Genomic DNA, 18,229 nt, shown 5'->3' with positions numbered 1-18,229 from the left:
CTTAAAGCAGCAAACCAGCTGAATAGTTGGACTTCCTAAACCTTAATGTGCTAAATGCAATGGAAATACAAGATGAAATAAAAACATGCTTTGTTAATTTTCATGCTGTATGAAGTCTAACCAACAGTTTTATAGGGGTGAGAAACAAGTTAGTGGGAATTGGTTTTTGCAAATATGATATGAATTGATATTATAATGTTAATATTAAGATAATAATATATGTTATAAAGTGGTGAATGTTGTTAACAATAGCCTAGTCGTACAATTGATTTTCACGAGGATAGTATGGTTTCATGTGTTGCAATGTGGGTTTATGAGTTTGCAGTGGACAGACTGTTGCTAGCCAACCTTCTGAGACACAACCCAAAAGGAGCAGAACTTCATCCAGTGAGGACCCTGATAACCACAGTGACAAAACGACGTGGGTGCCAAAAAGAGTGACATGGTAAAACTAAAAATAAACATGCATAAAGCTGATGCAATATCAGGGGTATAAAAGGTGAAGCTGCCATTTTATGCATGGCATTTTGCCATGCTCCCAGTGCTGTCCTTTTTGCTTTGCTGATTTTTTTTTTTGTTCTCAATAAAACTTCTATAACTCATTCCCACTTGGGTTCTGGGCCTCTTATAACAATAGACCAGCTAATTAAATGTTGTATTTGTAAAAAAAAAAAAAAAAAAAACAGTTGTTCTCAAAGTTATTTATAAATTTCTTTCAATTTACTAACTGCCTTACATAAATTTGACATTTTAAGTACATTGGAACAAACCTTCATTATTTAAAATAGTTAAGTACTACAGATCCATAGATCAAAGATCAGCCTTTTACATTTTAAAAGGGAATCAAAATGTTTGTGTCTCAAAGAAATTTGCATTCAGGCTACACATTTATTGATTCACAGAGGTAAGGAATAGATTTATTTTTACCAGATCACCTTCTTCAGTGGTAAGTCTTAAGTTCCATTTGCATGAGGTGTTACTTAGAAAAATCCCTGTCCAAGTGACACTGTAAAGATGTGCCCACAAGTATACATTCTATCACCAGATGCTGAAACCAGGTGAGGCAGTGATTCTTATCTCTGTGGGAGATATCCTCTGCTAATGGGCCATCTGTTAAAAACCACATGAGGCAATGTTCTTTATCTTTCCCACAACCCACCCTCCCTCCAGGAGATATCTCCTGTTAATGGGCCACTGAGTCCCACTGCATGACTGATCAAATTACATCATCCCACTGGGAGATGCTCCACCCAGGGGGAGGAGCCAAACATTTCCTACCCAGATAAAAACTGATATTTGGAACACCAAGGCAGCCCTTACCCACTGGTTTCCAGAGGACAAGAGCCACCAGACCTTTCTGCAGGATCACTACTTCAACAAGACCACTTCATCTGGACTGCTACCACCACCCTAACTAGCAGGGTATCAGTTTGTATTCTGACTGTGATAGTGCTTTTTCTTTTGTACTATTGCATGTATTTTATTTTTCTCTCTCTCTTTTTTTTTTTTTCCCCTATTAAATAGTGTTTTTGACTTGGAGTCTCCCACTGGTTTTGCTTTCAAACCATTACAATCCCAAACCAAAAATCTCCAGAAAATCCCACAAGCCTTTTGGGAACAAAGAGGGGCAACAGAGAAAGTGGTGAATGAGAATTAAACCAGCCAATGCATCATTCAGTGCCTGCCTACATGCACTTGCATACACACACATCTGCCCTTAGCTCAGCTGAGTTTGAGATGAATAAAGAGCCAGGACCCACCCCTGCAGCAGCAGTGATGCAGTGGTGTCAGCAGTAGCATATTGCACAGTGCAAACACCAATCCAGCTCCAGATGGCAGCTCAGCAGCTCACAGTCACAGGTATATTCCAGGAGGAATGAGCAGCACTGCCCAAATGCCAGGTGAGTGAGCTGGAACTAATGCACAGCTCATTATATGGCCTTTACAGCCACTTACCTAACAAGAAAGCCTGCACTGAACAGATTGCTATCCAGAACCATCAGGAGCAAACCTGAGGAAATCAGGACTTTGCCTACAGACATCCCAAAAGTAAGGATGCTGATTCAACAGCAACAGTGTGTCTGCATAGAAGACACAGGCAGACTAACACCTGGATTTAAATGGAACACTAAAATCTCACAATTTTTAAGACCTAAATATAGTCATTCTTAATTAATTACCTTCTTGAATGGTGCAAGAAGGAACTGACAGAAAACTTAAAAATATGTCCTATTTTGCTGTTCTAACTGGATCTTCTCATTAGTTATGTTACACTACCTGGAAATAGTGCCCAATGACATCACTTATAATCCATCCCCCCAAAAGACTGAGAACCAGGGCTCTTGCCTCAGCATTTCATCAACAATTGCCTCTCAAACTCTCAGTTCTGAGCTCTGCAGGTTTAATGTGCTTTGAAAAGACTATCTTTGCCTTACCTATTCTAATTGAAGAACACCTGCCCATGTCACACTGCTGTAATAACTGTGTACCTGTGAATAAAATCTGTCACATTGAGATACACTCTGGTATCACACACTCCCAGCCAAATACTGAAATAATTCAACAAAAGGAAAAAACACTCAACTGAACAACCAAATAAACTCACAGCTGCACGAAAAAGGAAAGGAAATGGACCTTTAAAAGAACACCACCAGAACAAAGTCCACAAATTGAAACAACAGTACACAAGTGTGTTCAAAGAGAGCAACAATAAGTACTAAGCACAGAATATATAAAATTAATTACAAATCATAAAGGAGCGTGTGCTCTGGCTTAACTAAGCAGTAGTAAATGGCATGAATGAGATGCACACGAGCCTGGGCTCTGAGGCAGTTCCTATGGATATTACTAAGGTAACAAGCTATCCTACTTTCTAAGCTCAGAAGAAGGCATGACTATAATACTAAGTTAGATACAAGCAAGTACTCCAAGCAGAAAACTTGTTTCCACAAATAATGCATTCTACCTTGCTCTATTACAAGCAAACAACTAAGTAGGTAAAGTGTCACAGGGTCTCATGACAATGGTATAATCTAAAAAACTGACCAGAGAAGGAAATCTTGACTCAGTTCTCACATTGGTTACATTAATTACTCAGATGATCATTAAATTCTTTAACTGTAATTTTGTTTTAGTTGCTGTATCACGAATTGCAAAGTGTGTTAGAAACCTTCAAAACTTTGTTAAAACTCTAATTCCAAGACACAAGAATGGCTACCCATAACCTGCAGGGAGAAGAAGGTATGTTAAAGTGAATTATTTTTTGATCCCACATCTGTCACATGCTCATTTCTGCTGGGTCTGCATAAAGTAGTTGTGAATAAGTTACAACCCTACATAACAGCAGAGTTGTTCTTTCCCCAGCACTGTCAGGTGTTAGACATTCCTTAGATGTTTGGAGATAATTTATAGAGGAAAGGTATTGACCCAGACGTTTGAAATAAGCGTGTGCAGTGCATGATGTCCGATTGTTCAGAACTATTAGTACAAAGTATAAAAATCTGTAGCTCAGGTTCAGCTGGTACCACTGAGCAGCACCCTATAAAACTTTAATTACACACAAACCCAAAGACCTGAGAAACACAAACAAATCTATACAGGACTCAAGTAAAGGTGGACATTCAATGCAAGGAACACAAATGAAGTGTCCCAGTCAGGTTTATTTGGGGCTATGTTTCCAAATGAGAATGACTGCTGAAACATTCATAAGGGATCCCAGTCCTAGTGCACAGTGGCAGATGAGTTTCTCAGGGGACACCCCTAGGCCTGGCAAATACACTCCTGCCATGAAGCTTTGGATCAAGACAGGTCTAGGAGGTCATCTCAGAACTCATACCAAGCATGTCTGAGGCTCTCAAGCCCTTATAAGTAAGGCTTCCTGGAAGTCTACAGCTCTAATTGAATGCATACTCAGAGATGCTTTGGGTTCTCATATTTGGCACTCCTCCACTCAAACCTCTCAAGGACCTGCCAGCCCTGCCATGAGCACAGACACAGCTGAGTTTTACACACAGCAGTGACTGCAGGCACGTTCATTCAGGGGCAAAGCAGCACAGCTCCAGGTCTTGCTCCCTCTTGTTCAGCAGCACACTGGTGCCACACAGCAATGCCCAACTTCCTGAGGCATGACTGATTATACAACATCCCTGTCTTTACTTGAATTTGTAGTTCTTAGCCTCAACATAAAAGAAAACCTATTACAGGGAACAAAACAGGCAGTTCTATTGTGTAATGCAGTACAACAGTCAGATATCTTGGCACAGATGTACACGATTTATAATCCCAAAGAAAACGAGTGCACCATTGTTCAACCTAACACATTTTTCTTGAAAGCAGCATTTGTACGTGATTTTTCTTGGTCTGTATCAGCTTCACTATTTACACTAAAACTCTTTAAGGGAAAGCAATTTAATATTTGAAACACAACTGAGGCAATGAAATGCCAACCACTGTAACTGTTGTGTGGGCCTTAAATATAAAATACAGTAATAGTTCTTAGGAAACTTGGTTGCATTTTATCCACTCTCATTAGAGTAATACAGACACACAAAGCTTCTTGTCTGCTACCTCAGAGCAGTGTAAGGTTGTTGCAGACACATCCAGCATGGCTGTTGGAGAAACATCCATTTCTCCAGCTAAAGGATTTTTTGAGTTCATGGTCATGTCCTGGCCCTTAACCATAATGGACCAAGGACCTCATGGGCATGACTGAATTATTTACAGAGGAGTATACTTATGGTGAAAAATAATTTACAAGTGATACCTCAAGTATCATGGAAAAATATCTGCCCTCATGCAAATCTATGTAACTTTATGATTCTACATTATTACAGTTTTCCTCACCTCCTCTTGCTGGTTAAAAACCAAATAGGATGCACAGAGAGAATTCAGAGAATGCTGCTCAGCCTGCAGAGGGGAGTAGGGGTGTAGGCAGGCTGGTGTTGCATTCACACTGGGAATAATGACCACCTTATACACAGGCTGCATGAAAATTATGTGGCACTTTAGAGACTGTTTCAGATATTTCAAAGAGTTCATTGTTTTGCTGACTCCTCCTTCAATCCCACTGTCCTCCAACATTTTACTGAGATTAGATATGACACAGAAAATTGCTGATGTGGACAAGTAGGTATCTCTCTTCCATCTCTAATATTAAAGATGTATTAAGTTTTTATTTCTTTTTAAAAGTACTGTTTATCTGAACACCAAGAGACAATGTCCAACTCCACCATATGCTTCTAAACAGTCATTTTGAATTTTGGCACTGAATCACAAATTCCTCATGATCAATTATAGGATCCTGTGGATTTACTCACAGAGAGGCATATCAATTTTCTTAAGTCTTATATAAAATACATGCACACACCATTTTAATTATTTCTGCCCCAACTGCTTCCTCTCCAATGGCTCAGTCTGTAAAGTGGCATAATTTATTAATTCTGTTTGTTTATACTACACACTATTCCTTTGAAAATACACCAGAATTGGTTAAAAAAAACCTCTCAGTTAAAAAAATTACAGAAATTATACCCAACTCAAAAGATTTTGAGGGCAATAACATCCTTTGATCAATTAATTCCCCAAATCTGACACTGACTGAAAAATGCTGTTGACCTTAGGGGTGTTGAACCAGTCTCCAATTCTTCTGAGGTTAGACCTGCTTGTACTGTGGTTTACATAAGGACTCCTTTTTAATTACTTGGTTTCTGTTCAGATTATGAAATGTATTGGTTGTAACTGAAATGTAATGCATTTACTTTAATTATTGATATTCTCATATGCTTACTCGGGGCACTTTTACCCAGATATTGCTGTAAAGCCTGGCAGTGTACAAAGGTAAGAGGGATATTACTTTTGTCAGTTTGGAGGAAAAATATCACTCAACTCAGCAGCACTAAAAATTTACATAGAATTTCTTACTTACAAAGTTTGAACACACCACAAAAATTTGCATTTGAGTTTGTTATAAGTGAAGTGTCTCCAGAGAAATCCTTACTAACTATACTGATCATCCAGGTGTACTCCAGACTCTCTGGGAAGGCCATGAGCTCAATCCTACAAGAGCTTTTGCACCTGCCTGTTTACTGAACTGGAAGAGAAAGAAATGCCAAAATGTAGCTCTGGCTGCTTATGAGTGCAGATGATCAATGACACACTCCATTACTAGCAGCAAAATCCAAAGACAAAGAAAGCTCCCAAGCTTCAGCAGCCCTGCATGCTAAAAGAAATCACTAGCTGAAAACAGGAGAGTTTTCCAGCAATTAGGAAAGACAAAAAAAATATTTCCACAAGTAGGCTACTGTAGTGCTGTGCAGTTTTGTTCTCTTGAATACAAGTTCCCAGCACCTCAAATCACATCTACTGACCAGCCAGGGCACTCAGAACTCAGAGGAAATCACCCTACAGAACTCCACTGCCTTTCATGCTATTTCTTTCTTTCATATTAAAGCTATGAGAACTCAAGGATAAAAGCACAAAGATGAGTAAAACCAGCATCACCATGACTATTATTGTAATGGATAAACAAATATTATTTGCAAGTGCACACAGTCAATACAAAGCCCTCAGCTTGGAAGAGTTTAGCTTGGAAGCTGCCCACAACCAGCTTTATCAGGTACTCACAGAACAAGCAAATTCTTCCTCCTATCCTGCCCTAGGTGCAGATAACTGATCTGTTCTGATCTTTATATCCTGAGCTACACTAACAGTTAAATGCTTCACATATCTAGTTACAGAAATGCACAGCCCAAAATTCAATTTCATTGCATGTAAAAGGTGAGACCCACCTTCTGGGCTTCCACCAGATGACACTGGCACCCATGTTAACATTACCCTTTAGAAAAGCAGGAGGCTAAAGCCCCAAATATGTCAAATTTACACAAGTAACAAAGAATGTTCAAAATATCAGCTTAAGATTCTCTCTCAGCATTACCTCACACCCTGTGTGGTACAGAAATACAAACATACTTCTCTTCCAAAGATTGTTCCACCTCAAATACCAAACTTCCCTAGATAAAAAACAGAAGTTGTTCTGGTATACAGGGGATTCTGCTTGGAAGTGAAGCCTGCAGGGAGACCTGCAGGTTCTGAAAAGTCAAGCTGAACAGTTTGCTACTTTAACTGCTGGGGAACCAGATAGCAAGAGCTACCATCACTAGCTGATTTATTAATTTTCCAAAACATCATCAATCCATGCAAATAGAAGGCGCCACAGGTATTAAAAAAAAAAAAAAGCCAAAAAACAAAAAACATTTTTTAAAAATCTTTCTGAGGAAAATGCTTGCTATACTTTAAAAACAATTCCAGGTCCAGAATAATAAGATCATGCTTTCACAATAAAAATTCAATAAATAAGTCAGTTCTTCCTAAGAGAGAGTGTGCCAATCAAACAAAAACTCTGTTACAGAGAAGAACTGCCAGCAGTACAAGTTATTTTAGCTGACATTACTTCAGAAAAAGCCCACCATTCACCATCTGCTCTGGCACAAATTCTGAATGCAAAGAAAGTTTCCAACATCACTGATGAAAAGAAAGCAGTCAAGATGAAGAAGTTTTTGTTTTGCTGTTAAAAAGAACAAGCATCTAGGACAGCTCACATTTCAGCAAGAACAAACACAAAACATAAGTGCACATTTCATAAAAATAATTGCAGAGAATTACAGAAAGGCAGAGTGCAAGTGTAGGGAATATAATACAGAACAAAAACCTTTTACAAATTTTGTATGAGAAGCAGGTGGGCAACTCCAAACAGTGGATCACTTTACACTGGAGCTAATAACTGTAAGTTTTAAGGGAATCTGACCACACTCTAGAAAAACATTAATGGAAGCAAACACCACAGAAAAAATGGAAGAGCCATCATGTCAAGGAGATCAGTGGCATAAAAAAAAAAAAGAAGCTTTCAAACGTGAGCATCCATCTGGAAATCAGAGGTCTGAAGTCTGAAGAGAACCTCTAAACAAAAAACTTCTACCAAGCACTCTTAATTCCTTTGAAACATTTGATGAGTTCCTACAGGGGTTATACCAATACTATGAGGACAGCAGATGAGATCATGCAGGTGGAATGAATTCCAATGCTATCCTTCACATTCCTATGATTTAGCCAATGAGTATAATGTACTTTCCCATTAAACACCTAGGGAAAGCAATTACTTTCCCATTTCCTCCCTAATTTTGTCTAGCATAAAAAAATGAAAACAAACCACAAAAAACCTTGAGTAAAGGCAAAATATTAAACTTGCTAAGTGGCAGGAGATTAACTATTCTCTACAAAAATACAATCTGATATTAAGGGTAAGAACTGTGTGGTCCATCACTATGACAAAGTTTAGACAAAAACAGATGAACGTAATTAACAGATTTATCTCTCCCCCATCTGAAACACAAAGCCAGGATGTCACTGCAATTTATGAATGAGCTAAATATATAGGGCACCTTTTTAATATTCTGGAAAATAAGGCTCCAAGAATCCCTCACCAGTTCTTTCTTAGACAAAAGCTGAGTAACAGATGGAGTTTTAGTATTTCTCATGACACCAGATGATGCTTTATGTGCAGTCATGCACTCTAAAGTAGTTATTTCAAAAAATGCTGGTTTGTGTTAAAAAAAGGTTTACTTGTAATTTAATATCTATTATATTTTCTTCCCAAATGGAAGAAACCAACAAGGACAGTTTAAAAACCTCAAAACCCTAGGTAGTATCCTCAATACACAAGGTAGGATTCCTTGAAGAAAAAGCCTTACTTAAAAAAATCCCTATCATTTTTTGACTTACTGTACATCCCTTCACTTTTAGAGATTTTACACTGATAATCTTAAAACATTTCAGCATTTGTGCTTTACTATAATCTTGCTTTTCTCTTCTTTGTTCTTCCTCCCTACACAGCAATTTAAACAGAACCTGTTTATTAACCTATTTCAAATCCCTACCCCTTGAAGCAGATATGATATCCCATAGAAACCTGAGTTTGATTCTTTACAAAGCAGCTCAAAATTCATGTAAAGTTTGAGAACAAATCTTCAGACATAACAGGTTATCTTTTTTTTTTATACAATCAATTTCTGAATTCCTCTACAAATTACACTATTTACTGCTAAGTAGATTCTTTCCTCAAATATTCCCTTCCATTTTCTTTCACAGTATCTTAAGTCAAGAGGAGTTGGGAATTAAAGATTTGGGAAAGGACTTTTATCAAACAAAAAACCTTTGAATGTTTTTCATAAATTTCTGCTCAAGATCCCATTTTACGTTCAAATCAGAAGTGCAAACTAGAAGTAGTGCATGGGTTTAGGAGAGTGTTTAGTGCTTTCAATTCATCACATTTACACAGGTATGCAGCTGGCAAAAACCTTAATGATGGTTTTTGAAGAAGTTTTCTAGCTAGAAGTTTTCTAGCATCCATCATACTTACCAGCAGATCAAAACAGCATTTGAGAGCATTCAACCCACTTCCACACAAACAGACAAACATTGGCCAAAGAAAGAAAAGGGAATCTGTTTGAGAGTCTCCTTTTCTCATGTGTGAATGCTTCAATTCCCACTGACAGCATTGTACAGCCATACAATAGAAGTAACCATCTCACCAGGCTAGAAAGCTTTAACAGTAATGCTGAAGTCTAACTCTTCTACTACCAAAAAAATTTTATTTTATTAAATGTAGAGCGAGAGACAGAGTGATACTCCAAAGCCTGGGTTTGTTACTTCAGTTTTCTGAATATAGTTTTATCACTTATGATTATGATCACTTATGTCTCTTCCAGACACACCTAATCAGCAAAAATCTGGGTATGTTAAATATAACAGAAGAAGGCTGCACCTCAATAAACCTTCCCAGCACACCTTCTTACTTCAGACAAACAAATCCCTGGGGCACAGACCTCTAGAACATGCAGATCAAACAAAACACATTTTGTCTTTTCATAGACAAGAACTTTCATCAATTGTTACTCAGTCTAAGTGACCTTCCAGAGCATAGACCAGATATCTCTGGCTCCAAACATACACTCTGTATATGTTTACAACCATGTCAATGAAAGATATTTAAGTGAAGATTTTCCACTCACCGTCACAGACTTCAGAGTCATCCCGTGGTAGGTGCCCATGGTGTCAATCTTGAAGCCTTCCGTTTCTGCAAAGAAGAAGAAGCCTCCTGTAAATCCTTGTGAACACAGCAGTGTCATGTCTAAATGGACAACACTGGAGATCTCTCTGAAGTTATTTTGTCAAAGAACACATCTTGCTGCTGCTGCTGCTGGTTTAGGTTCTGTTCCCAGTACAAAACCTGGGTCGTCACTAGGAAATCTGCTTTCTTTAGACAGGTCAGTTTGATATTGCTGCTTTCTCTAAGCAGAGAAAGCTTTTTCTGTTGCATGGAATAACTGAAAGCACTTCAGAGAAAGGCTGTAAACCTAATCTTTGTGAGAATATGTTACAACTTCCATGCAGTCTCAGAAATTCTCACTACAAGATTAAGAAGTCCCATTCATATTCCCAGAATACATTATAATGCAACATATTCAACTTGTATTAATGGAAAAATATACCTAAGAAACCTATTTACATGCCAGCTATGAAAGTGTGGCCATTTTCCTTGATTAATTCACTTCTAGAGTGCTGAAGAATAACATTGTCATTGTCATATGATACAGAGGACAGAATCTGCATAAATACACAATACCAGACTAAAGGATATAAAAAGGGGCGTTCTTGGGGTAAGCTTTTTAATTAGTTTTAATTAGATTGAATTTATGGTAAGTGCCAGAAGCCTGCAACTGCCCAGTGACTAAATCTGCTGTCAGTAGCCTATTTACTTTTGAATACTCCTTTCCTGTCCCCCTATTCTCAGGTTTTAAGATCAAATTAAGCACCTGAATAGTGAGTGCCACCAGGATTCCAACAGAAAATTTCCTTTTGTAAATTCCCTAGCCTCATGCATCTACCATCAACTGATGCCATCACCCAACCATCCAAACAATCTCTACCTAAAATGGCATGATAATCACCACTCAAACCATGATAAACAAGCATTTGTCTACATCTAAGCAACATTTGGGCTATTTCAACTAGACTTGGGTAAAGGTAACTGATTCAGTTACTTTGAACTGGTGTGTTTTCATCATTTCTTACGCCCTCTTCATTTTGTGCACCAGCACAAAATCATGATAAATGAAGAAGTAAGGCAGAACCAAAGCATGACTCCAACCTGCACCTAAAAAAAGTCCAAGAAAAATATTGAATTTTCAAAAGTTTGTTGCTCTCACTGTGAGTAAATTAACTCAAGCTGAAACTCAGACAGCCTTGAAAGCAATGCACATGCTCTGGGAAACATCTGTGGCTGCTCATCCTTTCTTCCTTAGATGAGGAAGATCATCAGGCACTCAAAGGAAATGAGGAAAATATTTAAGAACTCTCCAGTGCCTATAAAAAGATACACCAGAGTTTGGAACCTATCATGCTCCTCTCACCACAGAGACAGCTTACTGAACATTTGGGGTTTCACCTTTTCCCCCTCACTCCTCCAATGCCACCAGACCTGCCACCCACTACTAAGTCAAGATGCCCAGTGTCACTGACACCTCAGTTCCAGCTCTTCTTCAGCTTCACTTCCCATGGCCACCCCTCCCCTTCTGCCACATTAACATTACAGACATAATTACATAATTCTGAGAAACTAAAATGCAGATACAGACACAAATAAATCCAGTCCTTCCAACCAAAAAAAAAAAAAAAAAAAACAGAACCCCAAACAAACAAAAAAACCACAGACAAAGCAGCCTAGCCTCCCTAGATAAATTGATAGGCCTTTCCACCTTTCCCCTCAACCCCAAGCTGTAACTATGCCTTGAGTCTTAGCTCAGAGGTCACACCACTGAACTTGAGCTGAGGGTGGTCAAGATGTGACTGCACAAACACTTCTATGGAAAACAGTTTGCTCTGTTACTATATAGCTTACTGCTGCAGGGCAGAGAGCATGTTAATATTTCAGGTAGTGCCAGGAACCTTATGGAATACTTGGGAGAACTCCCTAAGTTGAAGGGGATGCTTTTGCTGACTTGGAGTGACATAAATCAGGTGTCTAACTTAGGCTGACAATTTATGAATTTCAGAACATCACCACCAGAAGAAAATTTATTCTTTCCAGACTGACCTATAATGGGTGCCTTTGACACAGAGCATTTCCAACTATTTTGGTTAGATGTTCTTTCCAAAGAATACAGACCCCCCCATAGCAAGACCAGCACTGCACCATCCTCTGTTGTGCCTGTCCTGCTGTGGCTTCTTTCCTCTCAGCACAAATCCTGACTTTGTAATTAGCTCTCTATGTTTGTTCCCTGTCTCCATCAGCACTGCAAAGGGAATAAAGACCCACAAAGCCAGCAGAACAGTTAGAAAGTAAATCAAAGGGGAGAAAGGCACCTAGCAGGGAACAAATCTCTGCTCAACTGCCACTGGTTTCATCTTTTGCAAAGCCTTCCCAAGTCTCTCATAAAATCTGTCCTGGTTCATTTAATGAGCCACGAGAGCCACAAACCACAGCTCTGGCACTCATCAGCTTCCTGCTCCCAGCCTTGTTCTGACCCTTCTTTCTAGCAGGAGAAGTAAATAACTCAGATGAAGAGCCACTTGTTGCCTCCTTCCTGATGAATGTTCCAGCAGTTACAGGGGTCCTAGTACTATTTAGAAGCTGTGTTAATAAAATAAAAGTTCTGATAAATAGAAAATAATGGCATAGTAGCTTTGTGTACTAATTCCAATATAAAACATGTTAAATGCTCAGTGTAGGTACCCACACACATTCCTGCAAACAGTTACTGCAGCCTCTACAAGAGCTGCTGCAGGGCCCATGCTCTGCTGTCTGCAGTAGGGTGGGATCTGTAGAAGAAACCACCTCCCAAACTGCCCACCAGCTCTCCAATTTCCTGCCTCAAACTCTCAAGCAACTGGAGCTCGACCTGAAGCCCCTGAGCATGCCCTCAGCCCTCAACAGCACAAATGCTCTGCCACACCCTCCAAGAACACAAAAGCAATGCCCCTCCTCTCCCTGCCAAAGCAGCTCCAACCTGTGCTGCTGAGTCATGCACCAACAGTGAGATGAAATGGTAATACTTGGCCAATAATTAGTTTATAACTCCAGCTTCAAAAGCCCAGCTTCACTGGTAGTAATAGAAGCAGTTAAAATGATAAACCATCTAAGAAGAAAAGGGTGTTTAAGAAAAAAGAGCCTCATAAATAAGGGTACCATGATGGTAAGACTTTGGACCCCTGTTTTTAAGCTTGGAACTAGATGCAGAATAACTATTAAAAAACTTACTTGAGGGTCTTCAATACACTGGGATTTTTCAATATAATTACTACAAAGTTAAGACAGACATTTCCTTTAGGCAAAGAGCAGTCCATATTAAATGCTTCAATCACAGGTCTAACATTAAGGACTACAGGATGCAGGCAAAGCCCAACAATAATTTTGTCATGAAAAACTGTACTGCGACCTTTTGTTTGCCAAATATAATCAATTTTAGAAATACATGCATTGTTAAAAACACCAACATCAACTGATGCCTTAAAACTACATCTTGAGAGACTAAACATAATAACTAGAACTGAATAAACAACTTTGATGCTACAAAAACATAACCTATCACCACGGGTTTTTTCTTTCTTCAGTCATTGCATGTATTACAGTCACAGTTTCTCAATTATGTGACCCAAAGACTGGTAAAAGAACCATAAACATTTCCAGTGTGGTTCATCACAAGTTACTTTTCCAGCATCCCCATGCAGCAATGTGAGTGCCTTTTCTTATTTAATATAATTAGACCTGGAAATGAAAATATGCACCTTAATGCATCAGCTTTTTGGAGTGGTAATATTCTCCATAAGCATTTGGGTGCATGTTCCATTTCTTTGCATGTAAGCATTAATGCTCAGAGAGCCTTCCCTTTGTTTGAAGCACTGCTTCACATCCATCTAGGTCACTCTGCACTTTGATTCTGCACCTTCTGCAGCTCAAGTCATCCAATCCAGCTACAAACTTGAGCTCTGATACATTACCAAAAGAATAAAGCTTGAAAACTACTTAAATTAACCTGAATTTCTGGAAGGAAGTCAAGGGAAATAAAAACAGAACAAAGAGCATGTCTCAGATGCTGAAGAGCTCAAGTTAAAGACTTGGTTTGAATTGTGGATGAATAAGAGTGAACAACCACTCCTTTTGTCAGCTGTATACTCTTCAAGCCCCAGATAGCAACACTCTGCAGACTGCCTGGAAATGATTCACTGCCCCACTTCACAGCCCCAGTAATTTAATCCCTGACACCAAATGCCACTCTGCATGAGAGTTTACTGAGCAGTCCTTTACAGTACTGTACCCTAACAAGTAAAAGTTTTACACCTAAATTTCTAAGTTACATTAATTACTTTACAAATTCTCTGTACAGTTCATATATAACAGCTCTGTAATAATCTTACTAGTAATTAACACCAACATCTTAAGCACACAAATATTCAAAGAAAAACAGTTCACCTCTTTGCTGCCTAAACATTAAATATTGTAGCATAACACAAAACTGAATATAGGAAATATGCCACAATCCTGCTGCAGAAATCTGTAGGATTCAACTTTATCATAGGTGTTATCCATCATTATTATATAAATGTGGATACAATGGCATAAAGACTGCAAGTTATTACCCTTTGAACTTAATCCCTGAAGTCCCAATACTGCAACCTTTCCATAAACATGTGTAATTCCAAGTTCTTACCAGACTTATGTAAAAAAACAGAGTTTAATTTTTAAAAAAAGCTTTATTTTATTTTTATTGATGACTATTTCTGCTTGTAGTCTCACTTCTACACTGAATATTTGGGAGCCACAGCTTCATTTTGAGGGCAACTAAATTAAAAATCCCATAAGGAAAGAGTTCACTTGTGACAGAACTGCAAGTGATGTGCATCGTTCAGTTTCAAGCAAATGACATTATCAGTGCATTAATGCCTAATTATGACAGGAAAAACACAAATTAAAAGTTAATAGTTTTACAACAGAATACCCTACAAGTAAATGAGATCTTTGCTATTTTCTGAAGTTAATTTGAAGCCAAAGATGATCTCAAATATCTCTAGATATATAAGATACTAACAGAAGGAAACTGCAAAAATATTCATGGAAGGGTTGGTTTAGCTATATATTTTTTGTTCCTTCCCCAGATTGCCTTGGCTTTTCTTGAAACAATTCATTCTTCATGAAAGCTACTTGAGCTTATTTTTCAGCACTGAAAAAGCTGCCAAACATCCTGCTTTGGCTTTTTTCTCCACCCCACCACGCAACTGACAATGAGCAGTAGTAAATAAAACCAGTGCACTGAATTATAAGTATATGGAGGCCAATGGGGAATAGACTTCAAGAGGATATAATACAATATCTGACCAAATTTCCCATAGGAAGTTTCATACACAAACAAACACCCCCATAAACATAAAGGATGTATTCATATGTAAATGCATCTTTACAAAACCTTTTTTTAAATTTAAATAATTTCATGAGATGAGTTGGCTACAGTTTCCCTAAACAAAAAAATAGTAATAACTTGGACAAAGCCAAATATTCTAAAAAATGCAAGTTGAATTGTTCACCCACAGTTTAAAATGGCATTTAGCAGCACATAAGTTCCTGCTGCCAGAATAGAAAGCCATTAAAAACATTAAGCCCTTAAAAACATGGGAAGTTTCATTAAAGAGGAAAATTATTTTGTATGAACTGGGAGAAAGAGGCGATTCAGAAGTGTAACAAAATTTGCATGACCTTCTGCAAGAAGCACAAAACCATCCAAGCACAACAAACACAAGATTGCAAAATAAAACTACAGCAAGCCATAAAAGTGAAGTAACTGAACTTGTGCTAAAAACAGGATAAAAAAAGCAATGGAGACAGGAGAAAAACTGCATTAGAAAGCACATCATCACTCAAGTTCAATGTTCACCATGTTCTAAAACTGGTGAGAATTCCTCAATATTGTAGATTGTTTCCATCTCCTCTCCAGAAGAGAGCTTGTGTTCTGCTACTCCCAGCTTGTTTTCTAATTTAAATAGACATAACTAGATAATATTTGCTTGGAATTATTGGAGACAACTTTTAGAATAACTGTGATTGTTTGAAGATAGGGAATCTATTACATATTATGCACCTGACAATTATCCTTGCACTTGTGCTTGTTTATTGCATAGGACCCTCCCTAAACATTTTTTTCCCCAAGAAGTTCTGGTTTTAAGCCTTCAGTTTGCTTTCTAAGAGGCAGAAACAATTTCAGTGAAATAATGCTTTTGGATTTTATTACTTGGAAAGCTATCTTGAGGCATAGTTACCACTCTTTTTGTGTCTTTTCATAGGTTTGTGAAATAATAGCAGAGAAAAATCCCCTAATATGAACTTTATGACTTGCCAGTTTGGGTTCTCTTTTTTGTTTTTCTTTTTAAAAAAGCATTGCAATCAACTTACCCTCTTTGCCTTTAAATCTTTCCTGATCATATCTGTTGTAGGCAGCTGGAATAGGTTGCTTATTTCGCAAAGTAGGATCCTAAAACAGGTTAAATAACATTTGTAAAACATACTAAAAGGTATTTGATAGTTTTTGACTTTCATGAAGAGTTACTTAGAACTACTCAAGAGTATAAACCCAGTATATTTTTGTAGGAGTTTCAAAGTATTTGAAAACTTCTGATGTTTCCATTCAATATCCACTTACAGTCATACAGAAACAGAGTTTAGTGCTGAATGCAAAGAGAACAACCTGAGGCAAAACTAAAATAACAAACAGTAACAATCTACATTACTAAATCTCTACTGAGTTTTTTGTTATACTTAAAGAATTAGTGAGAAAAAAAACATCAACTGACAATTCATGACTAAGGTTTCAGCCACACAAAATTTTCCTTGTCAGCCTGATCAAGATAATATTTTGCTAAATAAAATAAATAAAAACAGGTTTTGAGGAAAAAAAGCATTCTGGGGAAAAAGTTTTTATAAAGCACCAATCTAGAAGTACACACAACACCAATTCAATCCTTTTTGTGGATTGGCTTAGTTATGTATTCACACCTATTCTGAGTGGGACATTTGAATAATGTCATGCACAATTTAAGAAATTCAACACAAAGCAAATATTTACATGTTGGAATTCATCTTGCTATTTAAATTTAGTTCTTTGTTAAATGCAGTAACAGCAAAAACAAAACACAGTATGATCAAACAGCTTTTAGAGCAGACTACCACCATGTTCAAAGATACATTAGGTTTAATAGAACACAACAGTAAACACCACAATTCTAAACAAATCCTGTCTAATACCTGGACAGAAGTAAACAATACAGCTCTAAGTCTGTCCTGATTTATTACAGGCAAAGAAAGCTGGTTCGAGCTGTTCCCACTCATGAGTCATGCTCCAGATTCTTAAACATTTGCTACCCTATCTGTCAGAAAAGCAGCAAAACACTTCATTTGAAATGGCAGCACTCTCATCGAATACATTTTTTGCAAATAGATGCAGCATGTGGCTAATGCTTGATAGATGCAGAAGCTGGCACTAGCAGATTCATCTCTCAGTAACAAGAGCATATTGAACTAATTAAACTAATATATTCAACTCTTTAAATACCAATAAATGCAACTTCAGTTGAAGAATAGCTGAGAAGTTATGCTTGAAAAATGTGCATTTTTTGGAAGCAAACCAAAACAATTGTGTATGTACTACTGAGAAGCCACTGTACTGTCACTTTTGGTGTCCAGCCAAACACTGCCCTTACCGTTGGTGCTGTGTTTGGTGCAGGTCGTTGCTCAGGTGCTCGGCCTTCTTCTCTGGCTTTAACTGATTGAAGAATTGCAAAAATATTCTTGGCAAAGTTCTGAAAAAGATATCAGGTACCTGTGAACCTTACTGACCATCTGTATTTCACATAACAACCAGCCAGGTGGAATGGTTAACTCAGTTAATTTACGTTTCACCGAAAACCAAAACTGGTGCACCAGTTTTCTAAATAGCTGATTTCTGACCCCTTTTCTGTGACAGGATCCAAATATTAACAGGGTTTTAAAGCATCATTGCTACCCCCTATTCTCACCTGGCTTCATTACATCACAAGGTAAACCAAACTCCTTTCAAAGCACTTGTAACCTATAAGGTACAGAGTTAAGTGTACACAATGTCTCTTACTACTGTCAATTTTCACTAATGGT

General features: G+C 37.9%; 1 protein-coding gene across 1 annotated transcript in view; it reads right to left on the bottom strand.

Moving 5' to 3' along the window:
* CDC73 (cell division cycle 73) overlaps positions 1 to 18,229 on the bottom strand; it is a 97,043-nt gene that overhangs the window by 59,428 nt on the left and 19,386 nt on the right. The window contains exons 8-10 of the mRNA XM_056497192.1: positions 17,800 to 17,898; positions 16,496 to 16,574; positions 10,065 to 10,129 (exon numbers count right to left, since the gene is read on the bottom strand). Coding sequence (XP_056353167.1) covers positions 10,065 to 10,129; positions 16,496 to 16,574; positions 17,800 to 17,898 — 243 coding nt within the window. The remainder of the gene's footprint in view (positions 1 to 10,064; positions 10,130 to 16,495; positions 16,575 to 17,799; positions 17,899 to 18,229) is intronic.

Source organism: Oenanthe melanoleuca, chromosome 8 (genome assembly GCF_029582105.1).
Source record: "Oenanthe melanoleuca isolate GR-GAL-2019-014 chromosome 8, OMel1.0, whole genome shotgun sequence".
Taxonomy (NCBI): Eukaryota; Metazoa; Chordata; class Aves; order Passeriformes; family Muscicapidae; genus Oenanthe; species Oenanthe melanoleuca.
Note: the sequence above shows the minus strand (reverse complement) of the source record. Positions and strands in the feature narration are given on the sequence as shown.